Source organism: Rhinopithecus roxellana, chromosome 3 (assembly GCF_007565055.1).
Source record: "Rhinopithecus roxellana isolate Shanxi Qingling chromosome 3, ASM756505v1, whole genome shotgun sequence".
In the NCBI taxonomy this organism is placed as follows: Eukaryota; Metazoa; Chordata; class Mammalia; order Primates; family Cercopithecidae; genus Rhinopithecus; species Rhinopithecus roxellana.
Genome location: NC_044551.1, coordinates 14,598,444 through 14,620,033, shown reverse-complemented (window position 1 = coordinate 14,620,033; position 21,590 = coordinate 14,598,444). Strand labels below are relative to the sequence as shown.

The following is a 21,590-nucleotide window of genomic DNA, read 5'->3' as shown; positions in this document are numbered from 1 at the left end:
TGGGGTGCACTAGCGTTAACTGCATGTTTAGCACTCAGTTTACCTACAGGTGGGTAGCGGTGCATGTGCTGTTGTTTACTCTGGACCTGGGCTGGCCGTGGGCAAGGACGGGTTCCCGATAAGAATGCGTGTAATGGACGCTAGGAACCACGGCCGCGCCTTGTTGCCGGGATTTTTCAGCACCACGGACAGTGCTGCCTGGCCGGGAGCTCTTTTCAAAGGAGGGAGCAGGTGCCTTGGGTCTTCACAGGGCCTCTCCAGGCGGCAGAAAGCCAGGACCTGCAGGGCCTCCCTCCGTGTGGCGAGTCAGAGACCTGATCCCTGGCTCCTGGTGCTTTTGCGGGGGAAGGAGAGGAGGAAAAAGGATGGGGAGGAAAGAGGAGGGAGGAGGGAACAGAGGGAGAGGGAAGAGGGAAGCAGGTGCGTGGCGCGTGGAGCCGGGGTACTCCAGAGCAGGGCAGGCTGGACGGGGGCTGCACAGTGCGCTTGGCGCCTGTGGCGTGGGTGACTGCCCCACATGAGCGAGCTCCTGCCTGTCGCCCCTCTGCCCCGGGACAGCAGTAGGTTTTTGGTACCTCCTTAATACAATTCAACAGTTTGGGAAAATAAAAGTGGCAACCTACAGTGTTTCTCAGAAATGTTAGGAAGGGTCAACTAGACCGCAGACTCTAGACCCCAGACCCCCGCTCCCAGGCTGGAGGGAGCATCTGTCCTGGGTACCCTGCTGCCTGCGAGCTGTAGGGGGACAGTCCGCCCAGGACCTGGAGCTGGGGTGCAGGCGGCCTCCTGAGCCACCCGGACGGCCACTGTTCCCCAGAGACCAGTCAGGCTAGGTTCAGAGGCTGTGAGACTGGGAGCCCCGCACCTGCGAAGATCCTGGAGCCAGCCCAGCCAAGTGCAGGGCCCCCAACTGCTGCAGGACGCCCAGGCCACCGGCTCACCAGGGATGCCAGAGCCCTGCAAGACCTCCCTCAGGGCAGGCCCCAAGCAGCAGCGCTGGGGGCTAGGTCTGCAGCCCTGCCTGGGCGTCGGGAAAGCAGTAACCACGCGGACACAGCGGTATCAAGGTGTATTGGGCGGTGTCGCTGGTGTATTGGGGGGGCCCTGTGGGTGGGGCCCCGGGTGGGGCCCCGCCCACCACCAGACCTGCCCACCACCAGACCTGCCCACCACCAGACCCGCCCATGCAGGCCCCACTCCCATCCCACTCCTGGCGGCTTCAGCTCGTGTCCGTGTCCAGGCGCGCGTCTCTGTCCCTCCACGTTCGTCTCTGCCGGGTGAGCAGCTGAGCCAGCGCAACCCCCGGGACCCACAGCAAAGGCAGCAAGGACAGCAGTGCGCAGGCGGCAAGCACCCAGCCTGGGTAGAGCTTCTCCTGGCGCGTGGGGAACAGCTCCTGTGGGACCACAGCCTCATTAGGTGATGCCGGCCACCCTGGGCCGTGAGGCTGATCCCTCGCTCCTCAATCCAAGGAGCAAGAGCCACCTGCCCACCCGGACTTGGATGGGAATGGAAAAGGCGCGGCCAGAGCAGTGGCCAGGACTTGTGGCCGCTCCCCACGGTTCCCCTGGGCCGGGAGTTTGGGAACCTGGGCTGAGCTTCTCTTGGGGCTGGGGACTCCCCAAGGTAGGCCTAGGTATCGTGTTCTGGAACCAGAGGGGCTACATGGCCTCAACCCACTGGGCATCGTTGGAGGCCATGTCCCCAGCTTTCTCCCCTGTACACTGGTGGCACCACCCACCTGGCTGCAGGTATCATGGAAATTCTTCAGAAATACATGGTCACTCCTCCTTCACCTGCCCTTGGTGTTCTGCTAGGGAGGGACTTTCCGAGACATATTCGGAGAGGAGTGGCGTCCACATTCCCGAGAAGGGGTGGCATGGAGAGGTTTTGAGCGGCCACCAGTGGGGACTCAGGGTATTTCAGGGGCTGGCACTGCTCAGAGCCTCTGAGGCATTTTCAGAGTGTGGCTGGCACTCCGATCCCTCCTCAGGAGGCTCTTGTGTGGAAATGGCCTCAGCCAAACTGACCCACTGGGTGGCAGTAGGGGACTGCGCAGGACCTCTCTCATCACAGACGAGGAATGGGCAATTGTCCAGCTGCCCGTCCCCACGCCACATGGGCAGGACACAGGCAGGGAGGGTGAAGCTACATCCCCAAGAAGGAGCTCCAGGGCCCTGTGGGGTCTCTGGGCTCTGGGTACTGCTCAGGTCCTCACTCCACTGACCAGGCGCTTGCCCACAGTCACCCTGATCCCATTTCTGATCCCAGTGGGCACTCAGGGATGTCGCACAAAGCCCATCCTGTTCACATCCCTGGCTTCCCAGTTTGCCAGGCAGAAGTGACCACGCCACCTTGTCACTGGGACATGAATGTGCACCGCATGGGTCATCGGGCACTGGATGGCACCATGGAGGCCAGACCGAGCCCGAGGGGTCCCAGGACTCCCCAGGTTCCCGCCGGAAGGACCTACGTATTTGGGGTTCCAGGCCCTGTAGCTCAGTGGCTTCTGGGACAGGAGGGTGATGTAAGCCACGAAGATGGTCAGCAGCAGCAGGGGACTGACCACCCTCCAGGTCAGCCGCCAGTAGGGGCTGGGCCGCCTCCCAGTCATCCATGCAATGTCATCGCAGAACCTGCACCAGATGCTGGGCTCAGGCTCCACATGGCCCGTGGAAGGTCCACACACTCCAAGCCGAGGACCAGACCCTAACTGGCGTCCAGCCTACACCCCCTGGTGCCTCGGCAGCTCCCTAGGGCAGAACATTCTCAGCGGTCTGGGACAGTTGCGGGTTGTGCCTGTGCCCGGCACCCATTCCCCTTCCCACCCTGGTGGATCCCAAAGGAGCGCTCGTAGGGCAGCAGCTCACCGTTTCATTCCGTAAACATAAGCGACACCCACAACCTCGAGGAAGGCCAAGATGAGCAGGTTCAGGGAAGCGGCAACATTGTCAAAAATCTCCAGCCAGTAGTTCCCAGACTGCAGCGTGAAGCAGGTGGCGAAGAGGAAGCAGGCCAGGCAGACCAGCCCTGGGGCAGCGGGAGAGGAGTGTGGGGGTAAGGGGATGGGGGGTGGAAGTGTGGGGAGGGTCAGGAGGAAGCCAGTCAGGCAGAACTGCCCTGGGACAGACAGCGGGAGAGGGGTGTGGGGGGTAAGGGGATGGGGGGTGGAAGTGTGGGGAGGGTCAGGAGGAAGCCAGTCAGGCAGACAAGCCCTGGGACAGACAGCGGGGAGGGCCAGGGCACCCAGGCTGGAGACTTCTCTCGGCTTCCCACCCTCCATCCCCACCCTCCCCAGTCTCTTTCCTGTACTGTGCTCAAGGAGCAGGAAGGACCTGCTTTCCTGCTCCGGATGGGGGATTTGGCCTCTGGGGCCGTGGGGGAGGGGCAGCCCTGAACCTCCCTCAACCCTCAGCTCTCCCATGATGGCTGTCAGTGAGGAGCAGCCTGGCTCAGACTTCCCCTGAACTCAGGCTTGGCCCCTTGTGCTCTCCATCCAGGAGGGGCGTCTGGACAGCAGGTGGGAGTAGATGGCCGGATGCTGGGGATGAGTCCTCCAGGGCCGCCGAGCTGTGCACTCACCAGTCAGGGCCTCCTTGGGGACCCATCTGGGCAGGACCCCCACGTCCAGCATGGGTGTGATGACTGCCTCCATGCTCCCGAACATGGTCGATAGCCCCAAGGTGAACAGCATCCCGAAGAAGAGCACAGCCCACGCAGGAGCCCCCGGCATGTGGAGGACAGCCTCCGTGAAGAGGATGAAGGCCAGGCCCGGGCCCGAGGCACTCTGCAACACACGGAGCCCCAGGCTTCGGGCCACACACACATGCACTCCACCACACACATACGCCTGCCTGCAGAATGCACACACTGTCTCCCAGGCTGAGGGCATGAGTGCACATCGCCCCTCCTCGTGTGGCGCTGAGGTGGCTCAGGGCTGGCCCTGCCTTCTGGGAGACTAGGCTGCAGGTGATCTCTGCAGGGGAGGGTCCTTCCCCTTTAATAACCCACACCCACAGCAGGCAGCTGGGCCTGGAACCCAGGGCCTTTTATGCCTTGGGTCAGGCACCCTGAGATGCATCCCACACCTGCCTCCTGGCTGTGCACCCCTGCCTGGTGCCCCCAGGTCCAGGCATCCACTGGCCTTGAGTGTGGCTGGACTCCAGCCATGCCCTGGCACTGTGACCCTCATGCTGGTCACCCCCTTTCCTGGGGTCTGGGCACCATCAGTGCCCACTCTTTCAGGTCAGCCCAACCCCCAAGACTGCTGGGTACAGTGTCTGCAGGACACAGCTGCCTCCAGGGCTTCGGGCTTTTCAGGAGGCCTGGCAACCTGAGACAAAGACAGACTGGGGTCCTCGGTTCACAGGCCCTGGCCCTGGGTCTGTGGGAATTGTCTGCAGCCTTTGGCAGTGGGGCACAGCCAGTACGGCCCTGGTGCTCCTGTGGACGCCCCCGCCTGGCTACCCCAGTGGGTGTGCAGGTACCTTATCCAGAAAGTCTTCCAGGCGGCAGACCTTTAGGGGGAGCTGGGCTACCCTCTTGGGCCAGGTGGCGTTCAGGTGCATGAGGACGGCCAGGTAGTCATCCCTGGAGATGCTCTGCTCTGGGAAGTCAAACTCGTTGATGAGGCTGAGGATGTTTCTGTGGGGACAGAGGGGACAGCCCCAGTTCCCAAACACATCCAGAGAAACCCTTGGTCGGTGCTGGGAAGAACAGTGTCCCTGGGAGGGCTGGGCCCCTCCTGCCCCTGTTGGGACCGTGTGGATGCCTCTGGCCCCGGTTGGGATCATGTGGACACCTCCAGCCCCTGTTGGGATCATGTGGGCCCCTGTGCTATAACAGGGCGGCACTGGTGGGGGCACAGTTTACTCCATGCACACTGCTGGGTTGGGGGAGAAGCTGTTCTCTACCCCCCTGGGCTTGGAAGGGGAGCACTCCCCCATGGGTGCAAAGGGGGTGGAGGTAGTGGCAGCTTCCTCACCTCGAGGGTGGGACCTGATTCGCCCTGAGGGGCTGCCCTGCAGGCAAGGACCTGGGCTTCTGAAGGTTTGCTGCAATGACTTCAGCCCACCCGCCTGCCCTTCTGTCTCCACTGCCAAAGGCTCATTCTGTCCTCAGGGCTTAAGGTTCAAACACAGTCACCCAAGGGCAGGGCACGTCTATACCAGCAAACACCTTTTTGGGGCTCCCGCTGTTCCTAGAACAATCCTGACGATAGAGGCCTCCCCACCCTCATTCCAGCCCCATGTGGCATGCGAGGCTGGCTTGGGCTGTACGGTGCAGGCTGTTGTGCACACAGCTGGTCCTTATCCGCCTGCTCACTAAGATGTGCTTGTAACCCCAAGTCAATATTTGTGCACTTTTGTGGTTATTTGCGACATTCAAAGAGTGAGCAGAAATCAGAGTCGTCGCCATGCACCTCCCCGGCTGGGGCTGAACAAAGCCCAGCTCTGCCTTCTTAACCCGGCTCATCCTGTAAACCACTGTCCTCCCTGACCTGGCTCATCCTGTAAACCACTGTCCTTTCCGTGGCCTGCAAGTGCCATGTTTTCCACTTCTGTGTGCGTTTTCTTGGTGGCGTCCCTGTTGAAAAGCACCGTCGGGTGCAGTGCTGACGTGCTGCCCTGCTCCCGACCTCAGGAGGCTGGGGTTGGAACACGGAGTTGCAGCAGCACTGTGGACACTCAGGGCCAGTCACTATCTGGGTGGGGCCGTCCTGGACACTGTAGGGTGCTGTGCAGCATCCTCGGCCTCCACCCACTGGGTGCCAGGCACACCCCTCACGCAAGTGTGGCCAACCAAAACTGTCTCCATATGCTGCCAGATGTCCCCTGGTGGGGTCAGAGTCACCCCATGTTGTAGGGACATGCTGTCTGGCCAGTGGGTTCTCAAGGACCCGCCTGAAGGTAGTTCACAAGCAAGTCAGGTGCCCTGAGAAGGCCGTGGGTGTGACGAGGCAGCTGCCTGTGCAGGGTACAACCTAGCTGTATCAGCGGCCTGGGACCACCACAGGAAACGATGAGCAACGGTGCCTCAAACCACAGGAATTCAGCCTCTCCCGTTCTGGAGAACCGTGGTGTCTGAAATCCCCGTGTGGCCCCTCCCAAGCCTGCACAGGAGACTCCTCCCGCCTCTTCCAGCTTCTGCACCTTCAGGCGTCCCTGGGCCGTGGCCACAGCGCTGCGACCTCTGCCTCTGTCTTCACGTGGCCTCCTCCTCTGTGTCTGTCTCCTCTTCTTATAAGGACACCGGTTATTGGATTTAGGGCCTACCCTACTCCAGGGGGACCAATCCTACTTAATTACATCTGCAAAGACCCTTTTCCAACCAGGTCACATTCTGAAGGTTTGGGTGGAAGTGACCTCCTGGGGACACCATTCACTCCACACCCCTAGAGAAATGAAAAGTGCCCACGCCACCCTTCCTCACGCCGTGGGAGTCTCAGTGCGGCAGGCACCTGCCTGGCGGCCGTGCCCCACAGAGCCTGGCGTGGCCCCTGTGCTCACCTGTCCAGGCAGTGCCCGTAGTCATTGGTTGCCTTGAACCCCAGGACGGAGAAGACAGCGATGGACGCGTACAGGGAGGTCATGCTGTTGACCAGGGCGATGACCACCGCGTCCTTCTGGCAGTCATTCCTGGGCACAAATGCTTGCTCATCACGGGCTTTGCAGGTGGTAACTGGGCCTCACCCAGGGGAGGAAGTGAGGAGGGGGCTTCCCTCCTTGGCCCTCTCTCCCGCCTGGGATGCCCCTTCTCTGACCCAGGGGCTGCTGTTGCCAGTCCTGGAGTCTCAGGATGGCCTCGGACCCCTCCCTACAGTCTCCTCCAGCAGCCCCAGCTCAAGGCTGCTAAGGTCTGAAACCCATTCACACCCCCACCAAGGCCTTTGGGCCCACGGGGAGCTGAGAGGCAGGGCATTCGTGGAGGGTCTGAAATGTAGATGTTTTGGTAAATCATCTCCAAAGGAGAAACATACACAAGCCCAGCTCCAGTGTGAGGTCAAGGAAGTAAGGTGTCAATCACAAACATTTAAAGCTTCCCTGGCATCCCAGCTGGCACTTCCTTCCCTAAAGACCACCAGCGGGCAGCACTGCCCAGGGACCAACCTGCCCCTCCCATCTCATGCAAACTGCCTGCCTCTGAAGGGGGCACAGATCCTGGCAGCCACAGGAAATAAGGTTTGTTTCAGGTTCATCACAGTGCACTGGGCTATGCATTTTATGATCTGTGGAATTGCACTTTGTAGGGTTCTGTGCATATTATGACATCGTAAAAGCAGCACCCGCTCACGTCGGCACCAAGGGGCCTTAGTCTATTTCAGGTGACCGTCGAGGCTTTTACGGCCCCATGTGTCATGTGCATTTTGATTGGTATCATGCCCAGTTACACTCTGGTTCCTGGGTGTGATTATCCAGGCTGTCTTCCTGCAGCCAGCTCCGGACGTGCTGGGAGCTGCCGCGAGGGCCCAGGCCGTGGCATGAGGTTCTTATCTCAGGTTCACACAAGGCCACCCTTGGATCCACAGTGTGATCCTGAGATCAGGAAGTGCTCGGGGCATCTCCCCAAAGCTTCTCTGGCTGGACACCTGAGCCCGACTGCCTACCTGGGCGAGTTGTAACTTGCAAAAGCGATGTGTCCTCCAAAGGCCAGGGACAGAGAGAAGAATATCTGGGTGGCTGCATCCAGCCACACCTGGGGGTTCTGGAGAATGTGCATCTGGAATGAGTAGGGAGAGCGTCTCACTCAGCAGGCAAACCACAACAGCCGGTGGCCCTGACTGTTCTAGAACGTTCCCAAGGCGGCTTTGGGGACACTCATGAGCAAGTGTGACCTGTACAGACACCAGGAACAGGGTAGGACCATGCAGGTGTGCAGGTGTGCAGGTGTGGAGTGGCAGCTCTGGACACGGCAGATGCCAGGCCCCTGTCCGGGACGTGGCTGAATGAGCCGGTGGACTGTCAGGCCCGCTTGAGAACGTAGCTGGCAGGGTTTTCGGGGCTGGAGATGGGTTTGAGCAGCTCCTGCGTAGGCATGTTTACTGTGCCCTCTCTAACCTGGCAGTTCTGGGTGATTTGAAGGCCCGAGGGCAAGGATCCCATGCACGGAGCCTGGCTTTTCTGTTTCTGGGGGACCTGGGAAGGTGTCCTCTGTCTTCTGCTAGGACTCCAGGCAGCCATGCCCATACCCAGGTGCCCATTCCCACACCAACCCTTGGAAACTGCCTCAGGACAATGGGCAGGCAGTGCCGTGATCTTGGATAGTATAGAATGCTCTGGAAGCCGTGCAGGCTCCTGGAGCGGGCACTGGCTCCTGTGGCTCCCGGTGGGGTGCGTGCAGCTGGACAAGGCCCTTGGCGGTGTCAGGCCCAGGGCAGGGACATCCGGTCCCCAATCAGCCTCTCCCTGAACCCTGTCCCTCCTCCCCTGGCCCCTCACATCCATGTCCACTTGGTGTCCCACAGGTGCCAAAGTCCACCTGCCCCAGATCGAAGTCATCCTCCAGGCTCACTCCAAACCTGACCTCTTTCCTGAGGCCCCCTCCCCCCGTGCCATCCTGGGCCAGCCTCACCCCTGACCACCAGACAGCACAGCTGCTGGATGTATGGCTCCTGGCGTCTCACGCTTCCAGGTAAGGAAGGGAGCTGCTGGCCACCGCCCTGAAATGTGTGTGCTAGAAGTCCTGAACTTTGATCCAAGACCCACTTACGTTGGGAGTGAACAAGTAGATTAGTCCTTTTGTGGCCCCCGGCAGGGTCAGCCCTCTGATGACAAAGATGGTCAGGACCAGGTAAGGGAACAAGGCTGTGAAGTAAATCACCTTGAAACAAAAGGTGGAGTGGTGAGACTTGAAATGGCCTCTGGTCCGTCCACAAGCCTTAGAGAAGCAGGCAGGCTCCAGACACCTCCCTAGTGGTCAGAGTAGCCGCTTCTGGCATGGGATCGACCAGGATGGATTGGGGGGCACCTTGGGGGATTGTGGGGTGCAGGCTCAGGCTAAGCTCGGAGGGTTTGGGGCTCACCAGAAACAGTCACATGCACATTCGTTTACACGTTTGTGCCCTATCCAGCACTGGCCATCTGGGAGAGTCAGGCCTCCTTTGAGCACAGGGGCTGGGCCCTGAAGAGGGGTCTGAGCCGTGTTCCCTCCCTGGCCTCCCTCTCCCAAGCCACCCGCCTCCACTTGCCTCTCTCCTGATCACGCTTATTTCTGACTGTGTCCTTTCCCTGCTTTGGTCCCCTCTCCGGCCTCCCTCCTGTTCACTCTCAAGCTCTCAGCCCTACTGTGTGGCTGGAGTCCTCTTCCTGCCACCCTGATGCCCTCACCTGGCTGCATCTGCCCTGTGACCCTTCTGCCCACATAGAGCTATTGTCCCAGCTCTCATCAGCTGTGGACAAGGGTCTGCACACGAGGTGTCCACATGGAAAAGCATCTACAAGTGGACAGTCCTCTCTCACTCTCCTTCTCAGCCCCCCAACACAGACTGGCTGCAGAATCACCCGGGGTGTCTCCTTCTCAGCCCCCCAACACAGACTGGCTGCAGAATCACCCGGGGTGTCTCCTTCTGAGCCCCCCAACACAGACTGGCTGCAGAATCACCCGGGGTGTCTCCTTCTCAGCCCCCCAACACAGACTGGCTGCAGAATCACCCGGGGTGTCTCCTTCTGAGCCCCCCAACACAGACTGGCTGCAGAATCACCTGGGGTGTCTCCTTCTCAGCCCCCCAACACAGACTGGCTGCAGAATCACCCGGGGTGTCTCCTTCTCAGCCCCCCAACACAGACTGGCTGCAGAATCACCCGGGGTGTCTCCTTCTCAGCCCCCCAACACAGACTGGCTGCAGAATCACCCGGGGTGTCTCCTTCTCAGCCCCCCAACACAGACTGGCTGCAGAATCACCCGGGGTGTCTCCTTCTCAGCCCCCCAACACAGACTGGCTGCAGAATCACCCGGGGTATCTCCTTCTCAGCCCCCCAACACAGACTGGCTGCAGAATCACCCGGGGTGTCTCCTTCTCAGCCCCCCAACACAGACTGGCTGCAGAATTACCCAGGATGCATTTTTTTTTTTTTTTTTTTTTTTTGAGACAGAGTCTCGCTCTCTTGCCCAGGCTGGAGCGCAGTGGCCCAATCTCGGCTCACTGCAACCTCTGCTGTCTGGGTTCAGGCGATTCTTCTGCCTCAGCCTCCAAAGTAGCTGGGATTACAGGCTCCCAACACCACGACTGGCTAAGTTTTTTTTTATTTTTAGTAGACATGGAGTGTCACCATGTTGGCAAGGCTGGTCTTGAACTCCTGACCTCATGTGATCCGCCTACCTTAGCCTCCCAAAGTGCTGGGATTACAGGCGTGAGCCACTGTGCCCAGCTTGGGATGCATTTTTAAGGACCTGTATAATAGGATTATTTGGAATTTCTGGCTGGTTGCTTTGTCTCATTTAGTAATTCCAGTCCTCTCAAGCATGAAGACCCCTGCCCTCCACATAAGAGGAATGACAACCTCAGTACACTGAGACACTGCCCAGGGCATGGGGCACTGGGATCCTGGGTCTGAGGCCCGCGGGTCAGGAAGCACGGTCCAGGGTGCGTGGACTGAGTGCCATCATTTGAAAAGAATCCACACATGTGTGATACCAGATTAGAGATGATAGCACACACCAGAGAATACAGGATGAGGACTCTTCTGGCTTGAGGGGCCCAGGCAAGCAGGAGGCTCAGGTTCTACTGGTCCTTTCTGTGCCCCCAGTGGAAACCACATGGGTGAACATCCATAGTTTTTCTCATTATTTAAGCCTCTTTGAAAGGTAATCACTTGTTTAAAACAAAACTGATAATAATGCATTCGCTGTCTATAACACGTTATAAGTAAAATGTGTGACAACAGTAGTGCAAAGCCTGGGAGGGAAAAATGGGATAAAATGCAATGACATTCTTTTTTGTTTTGTTTTGTTTTTGTTTGTTTTGTTTTTTTTTTTGAGACGGAGTCTCACTCTGCCGCCCAGGCTGGAGTGCAGTGGCCGGATCTCAGCTCACTGCAAGCTCCGCCTCCCGGGTTCCCGCCATTCTCCTGCCTCAGCCTCCCGAGTAGCTGGGACTACAGGCGCCCGCCACCTCGCCCGGCTAGTGTTTTGTATTTTTAGTAGAGACGGGGTTTCACCGTGTTAGCCAGGATGGTCTTGATCTCCTGACCTCGTGATCTGCCCGTCTCGGCCTCCCAAAGTGCTGGGATTACAGGCTTGAGCCACCGTGCCTGGCCGCAATGACATTCTTAAATGACCGTAGAATACCCCAAGATCACTTAGTGATCGACCATGACAGGCTAGAGACATAGACCATAACCTCTAAAGCAGTTACTAGGATAACAAGAGAGAGTTAAAGCTAAACCAACCAAGGAGATAGAGCGGGATCCTGAAAAATACCTAGAGAAAAAGAGGAACAAGAATAAAAAAAAAACAGATGGGGCAAATGGAAACACATCTGAGGATAGAGCTAAACCCAACCATATCAATAATCACATTAAATGTAAATGCTCTAAACACCCCAAATAAAAGGCAGAGATTGTCACATTGGTTAAAAAAAGCCAGATCCAATTGCATGCTGTCTACAAGAAAAACACTTTCAACATAAAGACACAAAAAGGTTGAAAGAAAAAGGAGAAAAAAGTACACTCTGTTAACATAGCCCAAAGAAATCTGGAGTGGCTATTTTAAAACAAAGTCAATTTCAGAGCCAAAAATATCACCAGGATAAAAAAGGTTGCTTCACAGTGATAACGGGATCAATACCCTAAGAAGACATTGCAATCCTAAATGTTTATGCCCCTCATAAGAGCTTGTAGACACAAAGCAAACACAGGTCGATGGGGAGGGGTCCTCGGGGCTGGAGGAAGCAAGAGAGGGGGTCGGGCCCTGCCAGCTCTCACCTTCCCTGTAGTCTCAATGCCTCTGATGACACACATGTACACAACTGCCCAGGACGCTGCCAAGCAGAGAAGCAGCCACCACTGGATGGAGCCACTATCATTGATGTCGGCTGTGATGTTCAGTGTCTGCCGGTACCAGAAGTAGCTCACGGCGCTGCTGCCCTGGCACTCCTCCACGAACCCTGCAACCAGGGGGCCTGTCACAGGCTGGCTATGGGGCATAGGCACCCTCACCATGTGGCTCTTGAGCTCAGTTTCCCTGGGCTGCTCTCAACACTGCCCTTCTGGGCTGAGGTGCCCTTTCACTTCGTTTTGGGCCCAGGGCTGAGATGGAGAAACAGACGTGGCTATGAAAATGAACAGGCTGAGTGAACCTCAAAGGGAAGCTCCGCTTTGTGAAGGTTTATGAGCCCTGCTGAGCCCGGGTAGCCTGCAGCCCCTTGGACGTCACTGTCACAGTGTAAAGCTCACTTTCTCCTGCCACCCACCGTCCCAGACCCCCAAGAATGGCACAGAAGCACTGGACGGACAGTGGCTGCATGTGTCAAATGTGTGGCTGACTGGTGCTTGGGGAGAAAGTGAGGCTGTAGCCAGGTGGGCAGATTGTCCTGTGACTCCCACTTCCTCCTTGACAGGGCCACAGGCCGGTGCAGGGAGCCAGAGACAGCGTCTGACAGCAGCAGGCTCCCACGACATCTCTCAGGACCCACTGCAGCCCATTCCTGGGACACTTGACTGGGGAAATGTTGGGGGGCCCTCATGGAAAAGTCTGAGGATTACTGGTATCCCAACCAGGCCACTGCCCATGTCACGGGGCTCCTCCCGTCACACTGTCCTCTGGCCCCAAGTCCCCCTCTAAGGCCCTGCCAGTCATTGACCTGAGCACTGTCACAGCCCAGCTCTGAGTGGGCACTGCCTGCCCCACACTTGGCTGAGAGAAGGGTGTGGGCAGAGTTGACCCCTCCGGGCCCTTCGCTGGGGAAATTTCCCTTCAGTGGGGCGTGGGGCAGATGTGGGAAGGGCAGTTATAGGCCCTGCTACGTGCATTGAGAGAGGACTTCACCCCTCCAGGCCTGCCTGAAAATCAAAGAGCTGGCCTAAGTGACCCCAAAAGGAAACGCTTGGACAAGGTAGAAGGAATTTGGAACCGACAAACCATCATCCTGGAACTCGGGCTGCAGAGAGCCTGTCCTGAGGCCACTTCCGGAGTGTGGCTGGGAGGAACCCTGACAGGACCACCCACCCTCAGAGAGGCGCCAGGAGGCTGATGTCACAGTCGGGGCTCTTGGCCTCCCCAGATTGCCCAGCTCTGGCCCAGGGCATCCAGGTGCAGACTCAGTGTTGGTCCCCGAGGCTGGTCTCATCCAGTACCAGCCCAGCGTGAGTTTTAGTCAGCAAGAGGGAGGAAGGAAAGAAAGTCAGAGTTGCTTCCTGAGCAAGTCATTGAAAGATACAACTATCAGTTGAGTGCAGTGACTCACGCCTGTCATCCCAGCACTTGGGGAGGCTGAAGCAGGAGGATCACTTGAGCCCAAGGGTTCAAGACCATCCTGGGCAACATATTGAGACCCCGTCTCTATAAAAAATAAATAAAATTAGCTGGGTATGGAGGCATTTGCTTGTGGTCCTAGCTACTGGGGAAGTGGAGGTAGGAGAATCACTTGAGCCAGGAGTTGGAGGTTGCAGTGAGCTGTGATCGCGAAACTGCACTCCAGCCTGGGCGATAGAGGGAGACCCTGTCCCAGAAAAGAAAAAAAAAAAAGAAACTATAACTGTCATTCATGTCTCAAGGATCTCCCCAGAGGGAGCTCCTGGCTGAAGTCTGGACCAAAAGTCTGTTTTGTTTTTTGTTTTTTTTTTTTCTGAGGCAGAGTCTCATTCTGTCACCCAGTCTGGAGTGCAGTGGAGTGATCTTGGCTATCTGCAACCTCCATTTCCCAGGTTCAAGAAGTTCTGTCTCAGCTTCCTGACTAGCTGGGATTACCGGTGCCCGCCACCATGCCTGGCTAATTTTTGTATTTTGAGTAGAGATGGGCTTTCACCATATCGGTCAGGCTGGTCTTGAACTCCTGACCTCAAGTGATCTGCCCACCTCGGCCTCCCAAAGTGCTGGGTCGACAGGCGTGAGCCACCGTGCCCAGCCTAAAGTCTTAAATTTAACAACAGCAGTGCCATTGCATGACCATGCCATGCACACGGCTGTAAGGGGACCTCGGTGGTCTAGGCCTGGGAGGAAAGCACAAGACAGCGTGGAGGTCATGAGAACTGGGCTGCACGTGTGCTCCTGGGGAGATCAAGGCATGTGCGTGTGTGCACAGAGCGACTGGTTCCCCGGCCCTTCCCCTGCGGTGAGCATCCACCACCCGTACCTGCCCTGATACTGGGCATGCTGCAGCCCATGCCTCTCTCGGCAGTGCCCAGCCCCACACAGCAGGCCACGCCCAGCTCACCTGTTCTGTTGAGGTCCGGTGGGCAGGAGCTCCAGGGCAGCGGGTGCTGGAAGGAGTTGAGGAGGTACCACAGCACCCACGCCACAATGGCGTTGTAGTACAGACTGATCAGCAAGGACAGTGTGACGGAGCTCAGCCCTGCAGACAGGGACCATGTCAGGCAGCCCCGGGGCTCCTCCCAGCTCCCTCTGCCCAGAAGCAGTGAGAATAAAACAAAAAACATAAAATAACACATGCTGAAGGGCACGACTGAAAGCCAGGCCTCCCTCACGCCTCACACGTGAATGGCAACACCAGCTTCCAGGTCCTTCCGGGATGTCCCGGCACACACCGTCTCCATTTCTGATTCTCCCCGAGTCACCACTGCTTCTCACTCACACCCAAGGGCTCCCTGTCACCCCGCCCACCAGCTTCCCTGGCCACGTGCGTAACACAGGCATGGACCTGCCCCCGCCCCACCGCTCATCCGGGAGGGCCCCGTCCCAGGCAGCCGCAGTCAGGACAAGGGAGGACGGCGGCCTACCTACTCCACTGAGGTACGGGGAGATGGCCGTCCACACGCCGACGCTGCCCTTCCTGCAGCCGCTGGCCGATGGCGAGCTCGACATGGAAGATGGGGATCCCCTCGAAGACCAGTGCGATGACGTAGGGGATGAGGAAGGCCCCTGTGAGGAGGGGGTGCTCAGCACCTGCCCAGGCCGGGGGGCCGGGGGGGACTGTGGCATAGGCCGGGGGAGCCACCTGTGGTCTTCAAGGGGCAGACGGAACCAGAATGTTGGGGGCACCACTTGGGTGGCGGAGACACCCTTGGGGCACTGTCGGGTTGCAAACCCTGTCTCTGATTTCGGCTCAGTTGCTGAGACCTCTGATCAAGAGGGTAGGGCCCTGGAGGGGAGCAGGGGCCCCAAAAGGAGGCAGCCGACCCTGGACGAGGACTTGGGGTCTAAGTGTGACCCCTGTGTTGCATTTACTGAGGGACCAGCATTATTTGAGGCACCCGCATTTTCCTGGGGGCTGCTGTGGCTGGCAGTGGGGACTCAGTCTCTGTGGGAAGGAGGCATGCAGGGGCCTGGCAGAATCACACTCAAAACCTCTGCCATCAGCCTCCCCATGGGAAAACAGCTCCTTTCATTAACGTGATTTTCAGAAAATTCATGAGTTTGCAGAAATAAAGTGACGACTGAGCATGTTTTTAAACGCCCCCGTCACCGGAGGAGGCCTGGCTGCTTTGTGTGAGGCGCCTGTTGGCCCCCAGCTTCACGCTGCTCTTCTTGGAGCTTCATGCAGCAGATGGCGTGAGCTGCTCTGTTCCCGCGGGGACCCCGGGGCGGCTGGAGGGCTGCTCTGTTCCCGCGGGGACCCTGGGGCGGCTGGCCGGCTCTTCTGGGAACTGGAACCATCTTTACTCATGGGGATGTCGCGGAAGAGTGGTGTCTCCAACCAAGGCCCTGAGAGCTGCATCAGGGCTGGACCTGTCCCCCCACTTCCTGGCATCTCAGGCCTCTGTATCTCCATCCAGCGCCATGATGGGGTCGCCCACAGGCACAGCAAGATGAAGGCCCCACGGGCCCCAGGGCAGGGGGAACAGGCCGGCTCCCCTTCCTGGAGTCAGTGGAAGCACCCAGTAGAGATGAGTGGCCACGCCTTCTGCCTGGGGCACCCGCAGTGGAAGGGGCAGACAAGGTGCCAGGGCCTGGTGCTGAGGATTCGAGCAAGGCTGGCTTCCCGTGGAGTCCACAGACCCTCCTGGCCCCAGCGAAAGAGCTGGGCATGATCGATTCCTGCAATTTGACCTCTAAGTGCAGCTGCTGCCTACAAGACCTGCTGGGAGGATGCTGGTTCTCCCGGGCTCCTGGTTCCGTGGGCGTCCCTAGGCTGCTGAGGAGGCCCCTGTGTCTGCATGCTGCGTCTCGGTCCTCCTGGTGGCCTCACCGGGTTGGCAGCTGCACTGTTCCCCAAGCGAATCACTGTCTGTGCACGAGCTCGGGTCTCTGTGCAGCTCCACTTCCATGCCCAGGGCTGTTGACTCCTCCCCAGCTGCATATGCACAGGTGCCGGGACAGGCTCCGGGGTGGCACTGACCTCAGGCCTTCTGCCCTAAGACGCTGACCTACATGGGTGCCGGCTGCCCGCGCTCCTCCCCGCCGCGCTTCTCCCCGCCACGCTCCTCCCTGCCCTGCTCCCCTCCGCCACGCTCCTCCCCGCTGCTCCTCCCCGCCACGCTCCTCCCTGCCGCGCTCCTCCCCTCCTCCCCGCTGTGCTCCCCCCCCGCCTGGCATCTCCTGCCAGCTCCACTTTGCCAGGCAGGATCCGGCTTCTACAAGCTCGTTTCCAGGTCATCAACACAACCTTGCTCTGGGTTTGTGTCACCACGAGACTGTTCTGTGATTGCCACGGGAACAGGGAAGCCCGAGAGCGGGAGGTGAGCCTTCACCCCCGTTGGTTTCTGCACCGGACTCCAGGGCCAGCATGTGGGGGTGGGACAGCTCTTGTCCATGTCATTTACACAAGGCCAGAAAGACAAGCATTGAAGAGGGGAAGCTGAGGTCTACAGACTCAGCCTCAGGTGGAGGCACCTGACACCCCAAGATGCCTCCTGGGAGAGTGGGGACAGCCGTGGCCGGGGCCTGGAGCAAAGGGTAACAAAACCCAGGGCACCCCAGGGAGCTCATGGCAGGGAGTCCCCACACCTGCTTTTCTTCGGGCCAGGTTCCCGTGTGAATGGGGGACGCACTCAAGCCAGTCCCTCTTCCCCCCACTCCAGCCTGCACCGCGAGAGCCCTTCTTCCCTCCCCTCCAGGCTGCACCGAGAGAGCCCTTCTTCCCTTCCCTTTAGCCTGCGCTGTGAGAGCCCCTCTTCCCTCCCCCATCTCCAGCCTGAACCATGAGAGCCCCTCTTACCTTTCCCCTCTTCAGCCTGCACTGTGAAAACATCACTACCCCCACCCCCAACCTGCACCATGGAGCCCCTCTCCCCTCCCCGACCTCCAGCCTGCACCTGAGGTCTCGCAGCCAGTGTGTGACCAGCCACCCATCCCGTAGTAGGGGCTTCATGGTCACAGGCGCATAGTGGCAGGGTGGAGGACAGATGTGGGTGGTGTAGGCACCACGTCACAGTGGTCAGGGGCTCTGGGTTCCAGATGTGGGATCCACTGTCCAGGGAACCCTGCAGACTCCAGGCCGGCAGGTGCCCCGGGTCCCAGTGACCCTGCTCTGTGGGGAGGGCCATCGAGCCTAGGCTGGGGCCTCAGGTGACCAGGTTGAGGTCAGTTTGGCAGAGATCACCCTGATGAGATCATCAAAGGGAAAGATTTGGGGAGAAGTGAGCTGCTCTCTGTGACTGATTTGGGGAAGTTGAATCTGCTGTGTTTAGGGGAGAAGAGATGAGAGGGTTTTCTGTGAATATGAGATAGAGGCCACAGCTAGGATCTTCACGAAATAGGAGCATCGACTCTGTGGCACACCAGAGGCATTTAAAGCTGTATTTAGACTGCCTTGTGGGCATAAATGTAAATTAAAAACCAACCAGAGTGTTGTGGTTGGGGGTGGTGGCTCCGTTGGCCAACCCAAGCCCAGCATGGAGGGTGCTTTCCCTGGCCTGCGTGGGCCCAGCTCTCACTGGGCAGCCTTTACGCTGAACGTGCAGGAAGAGACAGTCAGTCCATGCATTCTTTCCGAATTTGAAGAAAGAAGAAGGGTTGATTCCCCATGGTAAGTGTCTACACAACTCCTTTTTGGGTGTTTGTTTTGAGACAGCATCTTGCTGTGTCACCCAGGCTGGAGTACGGCGGCACAGGCATGGCTCCCTGCAGCCTCGACCTCCCGAGCTCAAGCCATCTCAGCCTCCTGGGTAGCCAGGGCTACAAGTAGATGCCGGCATGCCTGGCTAATTTTTATATTTTTTATGGAGATGGGGTTTCGCCATGTTGCCCAGGCTGCAGCTCCTAGTTTTAACAATTACGTGAAGTTTAGCACAGTCGTTCATGAGCATGGAGGATGCAGTGGTGTCTGCTGAAGATGGGAAGGGTGGCTGTGAACAGGTGGCTGCTGTTACAGTCGTCCACGCAGGATCGGGAGAAACGTGCACCCCACCGCACTGAGGCTGTGAGATGCAGAGGCCACAGTACAGCCACTGAGCAAATGCAGAGGAGAAGCAGGCTATGCTCAGAGCAGCGGCAAAGGCCAGGGATTGCTGAGAATCGACCAGAGACACGCCCAGGGTAGTGATGGAGAGACCCACAGGAAGGCAGAAAGGGAACCAAGCCGGGAGCCGTGAGGGTGCAGACGGTGCTCCCGTACCGGCCCCCACTGCCTGGGCCCTGCCTGGGGTGAAGGCTGTCAAGATGGAAACTGCCCCCAGGCAGTGTGGAAAGCAGCGCAGGGCTGAGAGAGTGCCGAAGAATCTCTTCTGGAAATTGAAAACCTGGTGTAAAGCTCAGAGGAAAAGTAGCAGCTGGCAAAATTTCAAAGAATAAAAAAGAAGGCCTTGCTCTACTACTAGGCGTCGAGACTTACGAAAAAGCCATAGTAATTAATACAGTGTTGTTTTTGGTGCAAGAATCCACAGATCTCAACAACACCTACCGGATACGGAAGCTGGTTGAACACCGGAGGCAGGAAGTAGTGGGGAGGAGGCCATGCTCGATGAGTGAACTCACTTGTGTGGACACAGCCAGCCCAGAGCCACCAGCTTAGTCATCAAAGCTTCCTGGGCTAAAGCCTTAAACCACAGCAAGCATTAGAGTGTCCCAGGCAGCTGGCCTGAGCCCATCGCTTGGCATTTACAGGTCTACGCTCCTTTGATTTAAAGGCGCTGAATATGTAATAAAGCAGGTGCCATGAAATGTCATAGATGTGATAAAATCACTGTAAATCTTTACTGCAATGTTTTGCTACATTCTGTCACAATATTGCTTTACAAGTCTTAGCTTTGAAGAGAACATTTATGTAGTTAAATACTTATGAATGGGAGAGCAAATAATATTCGCCTTTGGTAGTCATGAGTATATGCAAATTTTAAAAGCTGCACAGTACCTGCTTCTTAATTATATCTTATTTTCAAAATCATCAATGAGGGATCCTCACAGTGAGACAAAGTGAAGGGCGTGTTCACACACAGGGTGAGAATGCTGACCGCACGGCCCTTAGGAAACGTGTGAGTTAAATAAACTTGGATGTTTCATGACGTGCGACCCGGTGGCTTGCATCAGGAAGTTGATGGTACAGTCGTTCATGAGTGGAGCAGCCCTAAAGTCCCCACACAGCTGGCAGGCAGGGCTGTTCTCCCTCCTCAGCAGCACCCCAGGTGGGGGCCTCCCCAGCTCTGCCCCAGCGTGGAGCAGCTGAGTTTAAGGGAGGTTAGTGCCAGACAGTTTGACACACTGCAGGTGCTTAGCATTGGTAACTGGGTTTCGGCGGGCAAGGCATCAGCGGGCAAGGTGTCAGTGGGCAAGGTGCTGGCGAACAAGGCGTTGGCGGGTAAATCGCCGGCCGGCATTTCCAGCTCTGCGTGAAGCCTGCTGCCCGCACAACCTTGCAAGCTCCAGTGACTCTTAGCGGACTGAGCCGCAGCCCAGGCAGGGAGGGCCCCAGGAGCCAGGGACGCCTCTGCCCTCTGCTTTAGGGCTTTGGTGCTTTCAGAAATGCCTTCAAGGGGACTCTTTCATGATGAGAAGATCCAAGGCCCAACATGCACTCTCCAGCCCCACAGAGACCCCAATGCCCCGAGGGCAGCAGTGACGGGTATTTCTTTTTGTTTTTTCTGTTTGTCCGCATTTCCAGCATTTTCTGAAGGTTGAGAATCTTTTCTTAACCAGAAGGAAAAACCCTTTAAAGTAGTAACCTTATAACAAGGGATAATTGTGCAGGGTTCTCAGGGAAGGAGCTGAGGCCCCGGGAACAGGCTGACCAAGCAGCCCGGCCTGGCCTGAGAAGGACTCTGCGGCCTGGGAAGCCCCTGCCTGTGGCGCCTGGGGACGACTCTGGTGTCCATGGGTGATGCTGGACGTTGGCTCCCTGAGAGGGGTGGTTCATGCCTGTCCCTACCTCCTGTGTCCCCACATGGAGAGCAGAGTGTGACCCCTGCATGAAGAGAAGCAGGCACGGGGTGAGGGGAGGCTCAGGGCATGCGGGAGCCCATTTCAGTCAAAAATGCACCTCTGGGGGTGGTGAGTCCAAGGGTTGGTAAAGTCACCCAGATGGTTCCGAACATCCCAGTACTCCCTGCAGGGCTCTCCCAGAGAACCAAAGCCAGGGAGGCGAGGGGTGGGCCCCCAACTTCCTGCAAAGAACCTCGGGGAAGAGCACCTGAGCACATGTCTGGACACACCAAGGCTGTGGCGAGGAAACCCAGAGCGGATGTGTGTTCTTGAAAGAACCGACGACATTCAAATATAAGAGCGCTCACTGCTTGGAGTGTGTGTCGGGCGGGGGCCCACTCAACCTGACGCCTGGCAGGAAGCTGCCCGGAGGTCCCGGAAGACCACGGTGGACCCTCCCTGCTGTGGGCACTGGTGAAGCTGCCTTGAGGTCCTGGAAGACCGCAGGTGGACCCTGAGGGGACTGACTCTGCCGTGGGCAGTGGTGCACCCTGGTTTCCAGGAGGAGCGACTCTGCCCAAGCACTGGGGATGCATGGCAGGTGCCTGGCGGGTCAGGGTGGAGACGGCCTCCCCGGCTTAGGGGTCTGCCTCAGGACACAGGCTGGTGCTTACCTCCTCCAGTAGGTCTGGCACAGGTATGGGAACCGCCAGATGTTTCCCAGCCCCACAGCAAACCCGATGCAGCTCAGGAAGTACTGGGCCTTGTTGTCCCACTTGGGCCTCTCCTCCCCGAGGTCGCTGGTGGCCGGGTCTTGTTCTGGGGCATGAGCCATGGCCACTGAATGCCCCAGGCTGCAGGGCAAGGGTGGTGCCACACTCCACACCCAGCACCAGAGAGCCGTCTCCAGCGTCTGCCGGCGTTTGGAAGCCACAAGCAGCCCCCTTGCAGTTTTCTTTTCTCATTTCTTTAAAGGAAAACCAGTGGAGCGTCATTAATGGGTAACTAAGGCCCAGGCCCTGGCTCCGACATTGGGCTCCTTCCCTGGCACCCACGTCCTCTGCTCCTTCTCTCATGCTCTGTGTTCCAGGCAAATGCCAGGCCTGGCACCACCCCCAGCACCATGAGGACTGTTTGCAAGGACAGCCTCATGATTTTTGTTGTGGACACCAGGACTCCCA

At 58.1% G+C, this 21,590-nt stretch overlaps 1 protein-coding gene across 1 annotated transcript; it reads right to left on the bottom strand.

Annotated features, from left to right (window-relative positions):
- Window positions 1-1,219: 1,219 nt before the first annotated feature.
- Window positions 1,220-21,244, bottom strand: SLC6A18 (solute carrier family 6 member 18). Its single transcript, XM_010371478.2, is given in 14 exon segments — window positions 1,220-1,396; window positions 2,474-2,636; window positions 2,871-3,030; window positions 3,583-3,787; window positions 4,488-4,644; window positions 6,510-6,638; window positions 7,607-7,719; window positions 8,710-8,820; window positions 11,922-12,103; window positions 14,372-14,509; window positions 14,895-14,949; window positions 14,951-15,036; window positions 21,084-21,090; window positions 21,092-21,244. Coding segments are annotated over 14 exon segments (1,836 nt in total).
- Between the last annotated feature and the right edge of the window lie 346 nt (window positions 21,245-21,590).